Source organism: Petromyzon marinus, chromosome 13 (genome assembly GCF_048934315.1).
Source record: "Petromyzon marinus isolate PM22_M1 ecotype Great Lakes invasive population chromosome 13, UKy_Petmar_22M1.pri1.0, whole genome shotgun sequence".
NCBI lineage: Eukaryota > Metazoa > Chordata > Hyperoartia > Petromyzontiformes > Petromyzontidae > Petromyzon > Petromyzon marinus.
Window position 1 is genome coordinate 109,185 of NC_133679.1, and position 17,440 is coordinate 126,624.

The following is a 17,440-nucleotide window of genomic DNA, read 5'->3' on the forward strand; positions in this document are numbered from 1 at the left end:
GAAAAATGGCTCAAATTACCAGTTCAGATATATCACTCACCACTAATGTGAACCATGGCCATGGTTCAAACTCTTAAGTTCGTGGCAGTGTGCGAACCACTACACCACCAGCTCTAAAATCGACCAATCTGAACGCTGAAAAAGTTTATGTATGTTTAAATTATTTCACACCATACATTGACAAACGTGCTAATTTTGTACAAATAGTGACTTCTATAACCCTTTGAGTAACCTCTGATACCCATGATGTGAAAATAACTTCATGTTCTGGTACTATTGACATAACTTTAAAGATTAATGTACGACTGATAAGACGAACAATAAAATATCTACTCTGAGCATTAAAACAATATTGTGGAAGTGTGTACAAGCGTGTGTACTGTCTGGCATACTGGTACTCTGAGGACACTTTGAGTATTGTGTTTGAGTTTTAATAAAATGTAAATACAATCGCTTGAACAAAATAAAATAGTTTAACAAAGGCCTTCCAAAGTGAAACAGTCTACAAATACTAACACTAAAAACGCAATAATATGCTTGGGAGAGGAAGCATCACTCAGACCAACATCCAGCACTGCGACTTGTCCACTGGAAGACAGAGCTGTGGTATTTGTCATGCTCCCCCCATGTTCTGTGCGGTCTTCCTCGTCATGTTCCGCAAGACCGATTGGAGTGTTCACTCTGCCTCCTTGCCCGTGGCTCCTGCCGGAGTAGCACACAACAGTCACACCCGGCACACGCCCTCCTCTCACAAGCAATGCAGTGTGGCCCTTAAAGCTCAGCGCGTGCCCCTTGCGAACCCCTCCGTGGGCTGCACAATTCGGAGCAGTGTGCATATTGTGTGGAGGCAAGGGAGATATTAAGCTCTGGGAGGCGAAATCTTACTGTCAGGCTCTGCTGTCCACAGCGCATTCCGGACAAATCTGGATGCAACGCCCTTGTCCAGCTTCGCCATCTTCTTCCTATCGGTGATCTCCTTTAAACGCTGCATGTGCGTCTTGATTCGGTCCTGCACATGTCACCAGTGGTGGCATAGCGGGAAGGTGGGTGCGTGTGATCCACATGAATACAGTCAACAGAGGCGGCTCGGAAAGAGGCCAGGACTGCAGCTACGAGTAAGGAAATCACAGAATATCACGTGTAGGACCGCGAGCGGCAGGGTAAGCTGTGGGTAACTCACCATCTCCTGCTTGATGGGGTGCATCTTAGGGTTCACGCCCTGGCACACCAGGTACACTGGTGTGGAGAGAAACAATCAGAACAACACCGTGACAGCCACAGCAGATGAGTACAAACACAGTAAACGCTTGCGAATCCTATTCGAGCACCCGCTACCTCGAGCCATTAGAAAATGCTATGAAATTTACATCAACTTTATAAAGGACTTGCAACAAAATTTCCCCAGTTTGCCACTCAAATGTTTAAAGTGACGAGTTGTTCAAATTTGGTCTCACATTAAGAAAAAAACCCATCAATGGCTTACCCAGGTGTGCATTGCTCACCGCACAAGGTGAATGCAGTGGGGGAATGAAAACGCAAAGCCTCCTGGATTGTTCTCAATACACGTGGTAATGTCACCAAAAGAGGCAATGTATCTCAATGGAGTTATATTCTTAGCTCTTTCGGTAAAGTCACGTTGAAGGGAAACAATAAAATATATATAAAACAATAAAAATTATCACGACGTTTTGACCATAACACAAACGGTCGTCATCAGGTGTGAAAAACCAACAGCAAGAAACATTTGAAAGAAATGTCGGTTTGCATTTATGTATTTTTAAACGGTGTACTTATTTATTTATAAAAAAACGTCAGCGCCACGCGCAGCAATTTGACAGTTTATTTAGAAGGACGAGTCCATCTATGTTCTGAAAAGAGGAGGGGGGAGACGAAAAAATAATGTATGCTGTCTGAAAGCCACCGTAAGCGTGAACAATCAACTTAAGACCTGAAATGGTTTATCAAATCCTTCCAATGATTGCTAAGCCAGAATCCATCTTCTCGGTTGAAATTGTCTCTGTGCTTGTATATGTGGATAGCCTCATGAACGAATCTCTCATGGTAGCCAGATGGCTTACAAAGAACCTCTGTCTTGTAGAAGTCAATGTCATGTGAGCCTACTGAATTATAACAATGATCTGCCACGGCCGAGGTGTTGGTCCTACCGTGTTTAAGGTCTGCTTTGTGTTCACGAATGCGGTCCGAGACATGGCGTTTGGTTTCTCCAATGTAACTACTACCACAGAGGCAACTTAGTTTGTAGACACCAGGGTACTGTATGTCCAGAATCACATCTTTTACAGACGGAACCAGATCACGGATTTTATGTAAAGTGTTGAAACGGACCTGGACCTTGTGTTCATTCAAGATTTTGGAGATCTTTTTTGTGATCCCCGCAATGTAGGGTAAAGTGATGGTTTTGAAAGGCTCCTCAAGAGGGTCCTTCTTCATGGTTTGAGTGATAGCTTTGCGGATTGTATAGTCGGAGTAACCATTAGCCTTAAGAGCTTGGTGTACGTGCTTGAGTTCACTGCCTATGTGTTCCTGGTCGGATATGCATTGGGCTCTATGGTACAGAGTCTTGATGAGATAATTCTTCTATGATGGATGGTGGTGGGAATCCGGTTTCAGATAAGCATCCGTATGGGTAGCTTTCCTGTAGACAGAGTGGCTCATTGAACCATCAGGTCTCTTTTTTATTAGGACATCCAAAAAAGGTAGCTTGCCATCTTTTTCGACTTCCATGGTAAATCTGATGACTGGGTGTATGGAATTGATGTGGTCGAAGAATTGGTCTAGAGCAGGCCGGCCATGTGGCCAGATGACAAAAGTGTTATCCACGTACCTCTTCCATAAGGTTGGGCGCAGAGTGGCAGTCTGGATGGCGTTAGTCTCAAATTTCTCCATGAAAATGTTAGCTATAACCGGAGATAGGGTGGAGCCCATTGGGGTGCCCTCAGTTTGTTTGTAGAAAGTTCCATTCCAAGTGAAGTATGTATACATTAATTTTTTGTCTCCCCCTCCTCTTTTCAGAACATAGATGGACTCATATTCTTAGCTCTTTCGGTAAAGTCACGTTGAAGGAAAACAATAAATATATAAAACAATAAAAAGATGGACTCGTCCTTCTAAATAAACTGCCAAATCACTGCGCGTGGCGCTGACGTTTTTTTTTATAAATACACCGTTTAAAAGTAAATAAATGCAAACCGACACTTCTTTCAAATGTTTCTTGCCGTTGGTTTTTCACACCGTTTGTGTTATGGTCTAAACGTCGTGATAATTTTTATTGTTTTATATATATTTTATTGTTTCCCTTCAACGTGACTTTACCGAAAGAGCTAAGAATATGAATTACTGCAGTCAAGAAAGCTTTAAATCAATGGAGTTAGTTTACCATGTGGTTAAAGGAGACCGACTGTGCTGCACAGTTACTATAAGAACATGACAAGGGGATTCATTCTCTAAGCATCCCCTCCACCGTGTCGCACAACGGACTTACTCCAGAACATGGAGTTGAGGGTATACGCAGACATCAGGTCCAGCTTGGCTTGCTCCAGTGGATCCAGCTGAATATAAACAAAGCAGGACTCATCAACAAACATCACCAAGTGTGACCACGGCTATTTGGGCCATGTCGACTCAATAAACGTTGAGTTGTCTCGTCGTCAGAGCAAGGGTGTGTGCCATTAAGAGGGGGGGGGGCACTTTATCCAACTCGATATATAATTTAATAGCCATCTTACAAACCGTGTCTTCCATGACACCGGCTGCAGCCAGACCAAGGAAGGAGTGGGCATTACTAGTCAACAAACCTACATCATCAGCAGACTCCCGAGTCACACAAATTAATCTCATACCTGTATTGGTTCCATGGTTTTCGGCTAACCCCGTCCATGTTTTGTTGAATAGTCAAGCGTGACATCAAACGTGGTAGACAAAATACAGCCTTGACGAATACCTGTCCTAACATCAAACCATTAAAAATAATGAATATTTAACTGTTAAAATAAAATAGAATAAATCATATAGTCATCATACAACCTAAGTCTCACCACGAATTAACCCAGTTCACCTCACAAATGAAAATGAACCCAGACCTCATCACTTATGAATCCAGACCTCAGCACAAGCGGCCCGCGGGTCTCGTCACGAGCAGATCCCGGCCGCCGTCCCTTCCTCATCACGCCCGGGCTCCGCACCGCTCACCGTGTTCTGCCGTTCAACGCGCGGGGCCGACATGAGCGGCTCGAGCGCCGCCTCGATGCCGCGCTCGGCCGCCTGGAAGGCGCGGAGCGAGTCGCGAATCTCAGCTGGGACCTCCTCCTCCTCCGGCGCCATGGCCGTGCCTCCCTCGCTTCCTCCCACACGTGGATCCCGGAACACGTGCAGGCCGCGCTTCCGGGTGCGCCAAACCAATCGGCGCCACGACCGAAGCCCACGTGACCCAGGGCACGGCGTGCGCAACGATTGGCCTGCGGGGCTGAGGTCGGGACGAGGGCGTGGAGAGTGAAAACTCCAACTTGTGTCTGGCGGCCTCTGTCGGCATCGAGGGGAACCTGCGGCCTGGGCGACTGGGGGCAGCGGTCATGGAGCGTCACTCAGCAACGTTGGCGGAGCCTCACGCCACCTGCAGCAGAACCCAGGGAGGGAAGGCTCCCGGCTCCTCCGACTCAGATCCCGATTCCCCCTCAACACTGCACTGACCTCCCCAGCCCGTACAGCGGAGCGGGCCGCGTGGAAAACCCCCAAAGAGTACATCCACTCACCCCGGCCTCGGACACGAACCGTCAGACACAAAGAAGCAGGCGTGGGGCAGCAGCACCCTCAGCATTCCTAACCCTTGAGCCCTCGCCGCTCTAGAGTTGCGTGACAGGCAAGAAGCGGCGTTTGGGCTGACTGGACTTTTCGGGAATGTTTTAATTACTGTGGAACTTCTTTCGCACCGTACGTAGCTGACCATGACAATCGTGGATGCGGGGGGAAGAATAACAAACTAAACGCAAAAAATCCGTTTTTAAGAAATGAGTTTTCAACCTATAAAATTTCAAAGTGCATAGCTCCAGTAGGGCGTTCCAGACGGCCGCAGAAGTGCGTCTGAAAGCGCTTGATGGTAAAGCGTGGTCGTTATGCGATGGGCGAGTGTTGCCTGAGGGTGAATGTGAGGAGGCTGTGCAGGTGTGAACGAGCCCAGTGTGGGCACGCGCCTCAACCAAGAATAAGATCCCTCATGTAGCCTGAAGAGACTTAGAGCAAGCGCTGTGAGCAAGCACCTATAAAGACCGGCACGGCACACGAAGGTGTGGGTGGCTAGCACCACACCCAGCCGCCTTTATCTCCCGAGTGGTTTACATACCACACCAGGTACTCATTTAAAGTTTAGTCGACATAGGAGAGGCCCGGGACCGGTTAAAATAATCGTGACTGGTTGGTAGCGTAGCGCTAACTGCTACTCCACAACCTAAACCTTATTGGCACCCCACGCACAGTAAGTATCACATTTCACCGTAAATTCGTTTTAATCAATATCACATTTATTTGGGAAATATAAGAAACTTTTACAGATTATAAAACACAAAATCATTCTACAGCGATTTGTTTTCACCGCAAAATTACCTTGACATTGTTTTTGCGATTGTAAGAGCAATATCAGCAGAAAACATACCTGATATGGATTGTGAGAACTTGGAATTGTGGTCACGAACACGAAGAATATCAAACGCACACACAACCTGAGTCCCAGTAATCAAGTAATCCTCCATTGACATTCTAAATAAAAATGTCTAAATCTATAAATGCTACTATTGCTAATTTGAAGTATTCACTGGGCCCGAAACACCACACATGTGTCAAAAGTGCGCATCTGATAATATATTTTTAAAGGTTTATTGCCCATGCATAAAGCAGGGCAAGTCTATGGCCCTGCTGTACCGGCACAACGCACACAGATTGAATTTGTGCTGCGAGCATCACTCCGTTTCATTGGAGTCAGACAAGACCTGGTCCAGCAGGTAATCATCTGCAAAACGCAGCATCTGGTGTAGAGCCATGATCAGCAGGAGGTCGGAGGAGGCGTCTGGCTGAACCTGCACAGCGTAGTTCTTCACGGGCAACACGGACGACACGGGCATGCCCAGACGCGTGGCGATCTCGTACACCTTCCGCAAGCAGGGGGTGGGAGACAGGCAGGTGGTTAGTGGGCTACATCTGTCAATGTAATAAACTCGTGACATGTATTTGGCAACTTGATTAAAAGTCGAAAGAAACATTGACTTAAAGTATTAATAAGTTGGAGTGCAGTTGTTATGTTCAGCACTTGGTCAGGAACATAAGACTGGGAAGTCATGAGTTGTGGGTGTAGTGTCGAATGGAGAAAATCAGTTGGAGAGAGATAATATCCCAATGAAGACGTTCATGAGCAGGGTCAGAAGTCTAAGATGAACAATCCATAAAAGACAGATGTGGATTCGGCACATTGTCAAACGTGACAGCTCGAAGAAGGGAGTTATGCAAGGAATGGTTGGGAAAAAAGCCAATAGACAAAAACGAAAAGAGGGGAACGTGTCCTCCATTGAATGAAGAAGAGATCAAAATTGGACAGAATATCCACCGAGTTGACTTGAGTCACGAAGTCAACGTTGTACTGACTCGTCAGCATTGTGCTGAGTATTTCACTGCTATACATTTCCACATAAAACACTTCGTTGAGCTATCATTTTTGGAAGGTTGCTTCTGAAAAAGAGCTATACAATATAGCTGGGTGGGCTGTACCTGGTCAAATAAAAGTTGAGTTTAGTTTTAGTGCTGGGTGCACTGTTGTGTCGTGGGATAATGGTGGCTGGTGACGGCTTTGGGAGGCCTTATGCACCAGTGGATCATGGCTGCTGTTGATTAAAGTGTTGCTAGCAAGAATTAATGGAACCCGTGACTGAGACAGTAAAGCCTTGAGGAATGAATACCTGTTCCTTTATGAACCAACTCAGGTAAATGTTGTTTATGTCACTCTCCACCAGAGGGCAGGCTTCATCCACTTTTGTCAGAAGCACGAGGTGAGGAATGCCTGGGTAAGAAGTCTATCGTTATCACCCTCACCACATTTGTCATCCAAATCATCATGAGCATTGGGAGTCACCAGCACTATGTTCACAATCGTCGTCACTTTTATCATCTGCAAGCATATACAATGGTCAAGTATAAAGTGTTCACGAGTCAACCTATAGCGACTGCTGACGAGGATTCACAAGCCATGTTGCCGTACCTGCTGTGAAATACAGCACTTCGTGAAGGGAAGGTATACGATAGAAATCGGCGAAGCCAATTGTTTAATAGCAAAGTCCACGAGTACCTGTTAATGTTAAATAGCAAGCTGTTTACTTGTGGTAACTAGTGTAAACACGTTAAAATAAAGGGAAAACATCTGCCATGGATCTGGTAACCTTATTCGGCATGCATTACCATCCCTGTGTAGTCTTTTTGGATTACAAGTAATGCCACCTGGACAGGGGATGATTGATTACCAATGACACTGGCAACGTCATTTGATGGAAATTGTAGCAAAGTACTCATCCAGAACACCTGCATTTGGATGTTTGGCCAATCCCATCATCAGTATTTGGCATTACACCCAGTGAAGTCACGTAGGACTTGTATATGTATTTCTACTGACCGTGTACCTCGTATTTTTCATTCTATCTATGCTGGTATGTGCAATCCAAAGGTTGAACACGAAATTTAACACTCTTCTGAAATTCGTGGTCCGCCAGGAAGTGTCTGTGTTGTTGGCCTGACTGGATTTGCTTCACATGTTTTTTCAGGTTTGTTGAATTCTCCTCTCTCATCTTTTTGTTGTATTTACCTCCGTGATTTGTTCTTGACACCTGATGAAGATCGCTTGCGTTGTGATCGAAACGTTGTGATTGTTTTTTTATATAATTTTATTGTATTTCTACATACGTGACTTTACCGAAAAAAACAATTAGTAATTTTATGCAGTCACAAAAGCTTTAATACTTTATTATCACACCCAGTGCTTTTGGGCTGCTGTGTGCCGGGTGCCCTCTATCCTATGGTGCCACGTTAAGCTGCAGGGCTAAATCCGCCAGTGCACACATGAAGTGACTTTTAATTCACAATTGCCCTTGGTCCAGAGTAATACTAATTTACTTGTTTTTCCAGGAAAAGCACACTGAGTCTTAGGCCTCTTCTCAGGACAGTCCTGCTACATTGGGTTATTCTAAGGTGTTTCAGCCAATTAATCATGAGTATATTATTCACGTGGGAGAAAATACTCTTTGGTTCTATTCAGTTCTATTCGGTGATTTTACCTTGCAGTCACGAAAGCTTCAAATCTAGAATGTGGGAGAAAACCCACGCATACGAGGGGGCAAAACTCCATCCCCTTATATATGGAAAAAGATAAGAGATGAGTCCACTTGCTGTACTGCTTTCTCCTGGCGAACCAGGGAATGGCACCTCGTGTGTAGTGATTCACCAACCTGCTTATTACCCGTTTTTATGGAACACAATACATAACGTTTTTAGGCTACATCCCATGACTTTAGTCATTTTAAAGAGCAGAGGTTACAGAGAGGGCGAATATCGATGCTCAATGTTGCTGTGACACAAGTGTCTGGACGCACCCAGGTTATAGGCTTTGTTGCGCGCGTCCTGCAGTTTGCCAAGCAGCCCTTCAGGCATCGGGGACATCTTACAAGCGTCGACCACTAGCACCAGGCAGTGCGTCCGTGCCGACAGTGCCGGGTCCTTCACGTAGACGGGGTGGCTGGGTTTAATGGGTGCCAGTGGATTAAACTGCCAAACATATATCAGGAAGAGAGGTTAGTAGCGATCAAGACAAATATACGCTTGAGAGACAAGTGTGGTTTTTATCCAATCATCCTCAGCGCTCATAATATACATATAAACGAAGTACGGGACAGATATTGATAACGCTCATCTTGCCAGACTTGAGAGTTCCAGTGACAGGTAGCAGCCGGGAAAGCAGCAAGTTATGGTAATCTAGATATAAATGTTGAACTTCTTTCATACTATACATAGCCAACCGTGCTCATGGGAGGTATACAATAAGTGTTCCATTTGTATAAATCTATCACATGGAAATCGCAGGGAGTTCACCATTGTGAGTTGCATACATTGAATTCACAAATAATGGTGATGTCATGTGGCCTGTAGCAGTTGAGTGTGCAGGGGGCACCTGATAGTAATCGGGCACGTTTCCTTGGAGCACGCTCACGATGTCCTCTGGGTTTATTCCATCCCCAAGATCCTTGTCTATGCCCATGGTGTCGCAGAGATGAATAGGGAAGAACTTGCGTCCATTGTTCTTTCTCAATTTGTAACTGCGAAACTGTCACACACATGTAGAAAATAGCACACTCCAGCACATGGTACTCATGCAGTGTGAAGTATGTTTAATGTGACCAAGGTTATGTTTAGTTCTTGTTGTTGTGGAGCCGTGACACATGAAGCATGGCTCCTCAGAGACCATGTAGGCTCCGTGTGAGGGCAATGAGCTGTTTACAAACGGCCCGAATGGTGCGGCCGTGTTCTATGCGTGGCTTCTAGTTACTGCTACTACTCGTCTGGGAAAGTAAGAGAGGGCAATAGTCATACAACCCAATGTACTGTGGTTCTTTCCAATGATGTATTTGCAGCCTGAAGGTCTCACCCACCCTAGAATCGGTTTGTATGCACATTATAACGAGGAAGCTGCGTGCTTCGAGAAATTACAGGTACCCTGGCAAGAGACACGTGCTCATTCCCACGTCCATCTTCGGGGTGCCGTCGTTACCACGGTGGTGAAGCTGGACTCCTTTTCCCGGGTCCCCGCGATGGCACGACTCGACACATGTCCAGAGAAGACCGCATCGATGGAGTTTACAAAGCTTGACTTGCCCGAGCCCACGTGGCCCAGCAGCAGTATGCGTGGGTGAGTCTCGCAGTCGACTGGCACGTACCCACGAATGTCTTTCAACAAATGCTCTCGCGTCCTGGACACAGAAATATATTGGTAGCTCATGACTCGGGGTGCCGAAATGCACGTCAAGGTGCTGAGTGAGCATTTCTGAGATCTTCGGCCCAAGTCGTACTTGGCAAAATAGTAACCGAGTTTACATGTATGTGTGGTGGAGACAGCAACGACTGTGCAGCGTGGTAGACCTACTCGATTGTCCATTCAACACTGCGCCATGGGTCCGGCAAGAGCTTCATTTCTGGAAACACAGCCCTTTGTTCAAAAACGTTGATTATACGAACAAGAGTGCAACAGTTATGGGTATTGGATACACTCTAAAGTTTGCAAAACACCACGTGTAAGAAATTATTATTTACAGCCCATGTAAATCAAAGTTGCAGCCTTATGATACACAACCCCCTGCTCTTTTTCCTAAACATACACTTGGTACCAGTGTCGTAACCTGTGGTCAGCTCAGAGTGGGCAACCGTTCGCAGACACCGAGAGTTGCTCTCATGAAAAGACATTTAGTGATACAATATCCGGAGCAAACAAAACGGTGCCAGATTAATTTAATTACGTTTGACAAAATTAATTTATGGAAAAATTGCAGAGACCATAAGACACAAATTACCTTCTAAGATGTATACCTCCAGCTCTTGTAGGGTATTATCATTGCCTAATATGTTCTCATTGGTTGCGTCATAAGAAGTGCCTATATTGGCGGTAAAAGTAAGTTTATTTGAGCCATCAGTGGGCAGAAAATGCATGTCATGGCCACCACCGAAAGTGGGCCCGTATGATGAGGCGTCATAGAATGCACTGCTGGATGATTTGATTTTAGCAACGAATGTGGCCGAGTTGTTTGGTTCCTCCAAGCGAAACAAGCAAGCGAGTTTGTCATCAATGTAACTTCCCCGCGATGTTAAAGACTGGGAGCAGTAGCCGCCGAATATAAAGCCTTTGGAGTTGTAGGCGACCGTGACCGTGGGGCCTTGGCCGTTGCACTTGGTGTGGAAAGCGCTGGCAGTGAACCCATCCACGCTGCCCTGGTAGAGCCTGCGCAGAGTTGAGTGTGGGAATCCCAGCAAGGTTGCTAGCTTCCTCTGCTGCAGGTACGCCAGCCCGTGCACTTGAGCCATGGCTGCTGCGGTTGGAGTCGTCTGCTCTCACAGGAGTGAAACACCGGGTTCGCCACTGCATCGTCATGTGCCGATGAAACGAGTTTCGTTCCAGAAAAAGAATCACCACGCACTCTTCACATAATTATGTAGCCAATAAACTGGCAGAACTCGTGTTAATGGCTCTCCACAAACAACCCGACAGCTTTCTGTCACAACACGTCCAAAGTTATCTGGTTGTCAACCAATTTGACATTGTAACAACGTATGATTCTTGTCCATAACTCCATTAATATTTCCCCTGTAAAGCACAAACTGGCTATAAGAGTTTAACACGTACGCTTTGGCGACCAATATCATCCATAATTGAGGTTTTTTTTGGTTAGTTCGCGTAATTATATAAATGTGTCGTTAAAACCCGTGACCACCCGACACAGCCAAGCTAGTAAGGGTTGTAACGTAAACAGAACATTTTGATTTAAAGCCTTCGTGACTGCAGGGATTCATATTCTTGGTTCTTTCGGTAAAGTCACGTAGAAGGGAAAGAACCAAGAATATAAACAGAACATGCCAATTCGTCACTAGTAGAGCACACCGGTGTGTTGGAGAGCCAAACCACAACATTTACAATCTGAGTACGACGTTTCGCCAGTAATTACAACTAGCTTCATCAAGCGACAGCCAGGGTTTTTCATGCGCTTATTGGCAATTTAAACACGATTGAACGACCCGAATCTGTACCACGCAGCATAGAAGAGGTTGGGGGTACACACACTTTACCGATTAACCATTCATACTGTGAACCTACACCGATTGAATCAGAGACATTCCACCACGGCAGCTGCCTTACATGGTAAAAGTGCAAAATCGACACTTCACGCTTCTCACACTAGCACTGCGGCCGTCAAATACAATAGAGAACACCAGGATCAAGCACCTATATACTATTTGTGAGAAATAGACAATAATCAAATGAATCTGCAGAAGAGGCACAGTACCGGCACGAGGTCTGTCTGCTTGCGATGTCTGCACTCAGTCCAATCTTAAGAAGTTATAACCCACCAGGTACAATCCACGTCTCCACACTATTTCGTTTTATAGTACAACTCGAGCTATTTACAGCCTGGACTTTACACAACTTATCTGATATCTTGCACTGTTAGAATTTACAATTCGGTTTTCAGGGACTAATGCCGCGCATGTCGCGGTTTACTGGACAGTAGATGCACCGTGTAAAGTTTTTTCATCCAGCATAAATACTTCATAAGCTCGCACTTTCCGCACTGCCACACATCATACCAAGTGTAACGGACTCGACAAGTTATATTAAGAGCCACTGTTATTTGAAGACTTCCACAGTAAGAAACCCTAGGCTTCGTGCTTCTCTTCCAGCTTGTCTTTTCCTCCGAAATTCTCCACTCGTCATGCTCTCCCCTTATACAGTGAGGGAAAAAAAGATTTCATCCCCTGCTGATTTTGTACGTTTGCCCACTGACAAAGAAATGATCAGTCTATAATTTTAATCGTAGGTTTATTTGAACAGTGAGAGACAGCATAACAACAAAAATCCAGAAAAACGCATGTCAAAAATGTTATAAATTTATTTTCATTTTAATGAGGGAAATAAGTATTTGACCCCTCTGCAAAACATGACTTAGTACTTGGTGGCAAAACCCTTGTTGGCAATCACAGAGGTCAGATGTTTCTTGTAGTTGGCCACCAGGTTTGCACACATCTCAGGAGGGATTTGTCCCACTCCTCTTTACAGATCTTCTCCAAGTCATTAAGGCTTCGAGGCTGACGTTTGGCAACTCGAATCTTCAGCTCCCTCCACAGATTTTCTATAGGATTAAGGTCTGGAGACTGGCTAGGCCACTCCAGGACCTTAATGTGCTTCTTCTTGAGCCACTCCTTTGTTGCCTTGGTCGTGTGTTTTGGGTCATTGTCATGCTGGAAAACCCATCCACGACCCATTTTCAATGCCCTGGCTGAGGGAAGGAGGTTCTCACCCAAGATTTGACAGTACATGGCCCCGTCCATCGTCCCTTTGATGCGAAGTCGTGTCCCCTTAGCAGAAAAACACCCCCAAAGCATAATGTTTCCACCTCCATGTTTGACGGTGGGGATGGTGTTCTTGGGGTCATAGGCAGCATTACTCCTCCTCCAAACACGGCGAGTTGAGTTGATTCCAAAGAGCTCCATTTTGGTCTCATCAGACCAAAACACTTTCACCCAGTTGTCCTCTGAATCATTCAGATGGTCATTGGCAAACTTCAGACGGGCATGTATATGTGCTTTCTTGAGCAGGGGGACCTTGCGGGCGCTGCAGGATTTCAGTCCTTCACGGCGTAGTTTGTTACCAATTGTTTTATTGGTAACTATGGTCCCAGCTGCCTTGCGATCATTGACAAGATCCTCCCGTGTAGTTCTGGGCTGATTCCTCACCGTTCTCATGATCATTGCAACTCCATGAGGTGAGATCTTGCATGGAGCCCCAGGCCGAGGGAGATTGACAGTTCTTTTGTGTTTCTGCCATTTGCGAATAATCGCACCAACTGTTGTCACTTTAATAATGAATTAAAGCTTTCGTGACTGCATAAATTACTCATTGTTTTTTTCTTAGGTTTGTTGAATTCTCGTCTCTCATCTTGTTGTATTTACCTCCGTGATGTTTTTTTTTTTATACCTGGTGAAGATCGCTTGTGTTGCGGTCGAAACGTCGTGATTAATTTATTTTAATAAAATTTTATGGTATTTCTACATACGTGACTTTACCGAAAAAAACAATGTTGTCACCTTCTCACCAAGCTGCTTGGCAATGGTCTTGTTGCCCATTACAGCCTTGTGTAGGTCTACAATCTTGTCCCTGACATCCTTGAAGAGCTCTTTGGTCTTGGCCATGGTGGAGAGTTTGGAATCTGATTGATTGCTTCTGTGGACAGGTGTCTTTTATACAGGTAACAAGCTGAGATTAGGAGCACTCCCTTTCTCAGCTCGTTACCTGTATAAAAGACACATGGGAGCCAGAAATCTTTCTGATTGAGAGGGGGTTAAATACTTATTTCCCTCATTTAAATGCAAATCAATTTATAACATTTTGACATGCGTTTTTCTGGATTTTTTAGTTGTTATTCTCTCACTGTTCAAATAAACCTACCATTAAAATTATAGACCGATCATTTCGTTGTCGCTGGGCAAACGTACAAAATCAGCAGGGGATCAAATACTTTTTTCCCTCACTGTATATCCCCCGGCCCCCTTTCTCGAATGTTACCTATTTCCCTGACGCAATTCCTTGCCCTTTGCCTCTAACGGCTCCAAACCGTCACCTCTGGATCCACTTTGTTTCCCGCCAAATCTCATTAAAAACTTTTCCTCCAACCTTGGTTTATCTTTGAATAGCCGTGAGGCTGCACATTGGCTTGGGAACATTTTCGGTCATTAGAAAGGTGCGCGCTCGGATCCAACCTAAGTTATAATGCTCCAAGATTTAAATCCACCAATGTATTGAACTAGCGTTTCAAGAAAAAAAGAGATGGTTTTCTGGATCACACTACATACATTGAGTGTCGTTCACACACAAACTAGCTGTACTGTGGCAGAAAATTGTGATTTAAATAGAATCACACCGCTGCATGTTATATAGATTCAGACCACTACACTCGTCGCACCACTAAATAGTATAGATTCGTGCAATTGTAAATTCTAGTCATAACTGTATACATTATACAAATTCACACTGCCTGTACTATAGCTTCTACAGACGCAGATCACGATAGATTCACGCAAATGTAAATCCTACAGATGTACGTCACTGCGTTGGAGAAGTTTCCACGCTCCCGGTGACCAAGGAAGACCTGCTAAGGTCGTGGGATGCTGTCAGGGCAGATCGAGGAGGGCGCTGTGTGGTGGTAGCCATATGTGGTGGTGGTGGTGGTATGACACCTCAATGTTGACACCATTGTAGAAGATTCTGAGATTATGTTATGTGTACTGTATGTATGTTGAACTTCTTTCGCACCGTATGTAGCCAATCTTACTAATCGTAGATTATACAGGTTAAAATATAGATTATACAGATTCTCATCACTAAAGTCTATTCACATTAAATGTTCATTAAATATGTATTCTCTTTGGTTCTTTCGGTAAAGTCACTTAGGTAGATTGCTTGTGTGGGAATCGAAACGTGATCTATTATTTTTTCTACCTACGTGACCTTACCGAAAGAAATAAAGAGTATGGATTCCTGCAGTCACGAAAGCTTCAAATCAAGTATAAGGTTTTACGGAGGATTTTTTCGTATATTACAGCAAGAAAATGCATGCTTCATGTGCTCGTATGAGTTCCATTTCATATGATATCTCCATAAACCACCAAGGTGATGTTTTGCAATTTCATTTAAAATTCTGGCCCATGGTATTAAGATAAAGATCCTTAAAGTGACAGCCTACTCCATGAGACATTTCAACTTCTGTACTGTCCAAAAGGAGGGTTAACGACACTGGGCAGACACCAATGAGGCATCGTCGTGCTTAGGTACCTCTGCTAAATCGTGTTGATGGGTGGAAATTGGCAATGTGTTGCATTGCTCTGCCCTGCAGTCGCAGGTGGAATTGTAATTACTAAAAGTGATGTAATGCACGTCGAAGCCTTCAGCATTACATATACAGTGGTAACTCGGAGATCGAACATAATTCGTTCCAAAACCGTGTTCAAACACCGAATCAATTTTCCCCATAAGAATTAATGGAAATAGCATTAATTGGTTCCCCACCCAAGGATGCTCCTATTATGGGCCACTTTTACACAAAGTTTACAATATTAAAATACAGTACAGTACATAAAGCATACAAAAAACAAGAAACACAGTTATAATAGAATAAATTAACTTTGAACTTCACTTTATCTGTAGTAAGGAGAGTGGATGGCTTGAGTAGGTGGTGAGGAGGGGAGGTGTCAGTTTTGCTTGGAAGGGGAGTCCCCCTCCATAAACACGTTGGGTAACTGCCCTTCTGGGGTTCTTTCTTTTCTCTGCCTTTTTTCGAGCACTGTGATTCACTTGAGGAACTTTTTACTAAAAACTGATCAAGAGAGGATTGTTTCTGCCTCCGTTTAAAGATGTTTCTGAAATTACTCAATGCATTAACATTATAAAAATCGCCTGCTCTGCTGGCTACTGCCTTGTCTGGATATTTTTCTACAAAATTGTGTAACTCAGCCCATTTTGCCACCTTTGAAAAAGGGCTTTCGTGTAGAGTTTTTTAAAGTTGGAAATTACCTGTTGGTCCATGCGCTGGATGAGAGGAGTCGTATTGGGGGCAGGAACTTTACAGTGATAAAGGACGAGAGCTACGCGTAAACTGGGTCATTCGCCTTTGTCTCGGTCGCCCTGGCTACGCGGCTCGGCCCAAACAGGTTTTTCCAGTTGTTCGACCTCCGAATTTTTGTTCGATGTCGGGGCAAAAAATGGTCGAAAATTTAGTTCGATCACCGAATTGTTCAAGTTCTGGGGCGTTCGATCTCCGAGGTACCACTGTATATAAAAAATATAAAAAAGCATTGTGTGGTCCAGAAAATGTTTCTTCTCACCTATGCGATATTAACTAAGGTGCAATTTATGAATTCAAATGTACATCACTTGTAATAAGGATGGCATTACCGACTACAGCTGGTGGCTTGACTTGACATCTGTGGAATCTACTCATTGACTCCATTGGACAGGTGAACGAATTGGTGAAGAAGTCCAGCTGCTCACAACCAACGCCATTAAAAGGTTTAAGAACCTTGGGCATTGATTTATAACTTTTGTTGCTGTTCCAAAGAATCAGTTGCTATCTCTACAATACGCCATTCTAAAGAAGAATATAGATAACTAGGGGTTGTTATGGGGCGCCTGTGGCACCCCTCAACCATTTACAGCCTTCGGCCAGGAAAGTTACTAAAAAAATTGCACACAAACGATGCATTCACACAAGCACCCGATGCTCCGTTTTGAAGTTTTAAAACGAAACATCTTTGAATTGTATTATGTTTTGAATTAGATAATGGTATGTCTTCATTCAAAGCTTATATCATTTTACATCTGGAAGACTTAATTGAAAAAGACATTGCATGATTTTTCTCTCGTAGTTAAGTAGATGGCCTTGCTGGGGGTTCGGTTCGATGCGGACTTTCACCTGTTTGGGATTGTGGGATCGAGATAAGGCGACAGAGCTGGCCGTGCGAGAAGACCGCCGTCTGCAGATCGATTCCAACGTAATCGAACGTCTGTCCCTGCCACTCCGTCGTTCATGCAGGGGGCGTGTAGGTTTGCAATGCCCCCTGCATGAAAATGACAGAAAGCACA

General features: G+C 44.6%; 2 protein-coding genes across 3 annotated transcripts; both read right to left on the minus strand.

Annotated features, from left to right (window-relative positions):
- Positions 1-415: 415 nt before the first annotated feature.
- C1D (C1D nuclear receptor corepressor) lies at positions 416-4,418 on the minus strand. The gene is made up of 5 exons (XM_032953763.2): positions 4,210-4,418; positions 3,503-3,569; positions 1,181-1,236; positions 886-1,009; positions 416-702 (listed from the first exon to the last, which is right to left on the minus strand). The coding sequence occupies exons 1-5, from the start codon at positions 4,339-4,341 to the stop codon at positions 677-679; spliced, it is 405 nt and encodes a 134-aa protein (XP_032809654.1). The 5' UTR covers positions 4,342-4,418; the 3' UTR covers positions 416-676.
- A 1,094-nt stretch (positions 4,419-5,512) lies between these two features.
- Positions 5,513-17,389, minus strand: LOC116942157 (interferon-induced protein 44-like). 2 transcript variants are annotated; one of them, XM_076066743.1, is made up of 8 exons: positions 12,093-17,389; positions 10,608-11,136; positions 10,184-10,232; positions 9,812-10,010; positions 9,215-9,367; positions 8,640-8,811; positions 6,960-7,060; positions 5,513-6,158 (listed from the first exon to the last, which is right to left on the minus strand). In XM_076066743.1, exons 2-8 carry the CDS (start codon positions 11,113-11,115, stop codon positions 5,970-5,972), a joined length of 1,371 nt encoding a protein of 456 aa, XP_075922858.1. In that variant the 5' UTR covers positions 11,116-11,136; positions 12,093-17,389; the 3' UTR covers positions 5,513-5,969. The 2 variants fall into 2 exon arrangements, with proteins under 2 accessions (XP_075922858.1, XP_032809655.1); XM_032953764.2 differs by having other exon boundaries at positions 10,608-17,389.
- Positions 17,390-17,440: the final 51 nt, after the last annotated feature.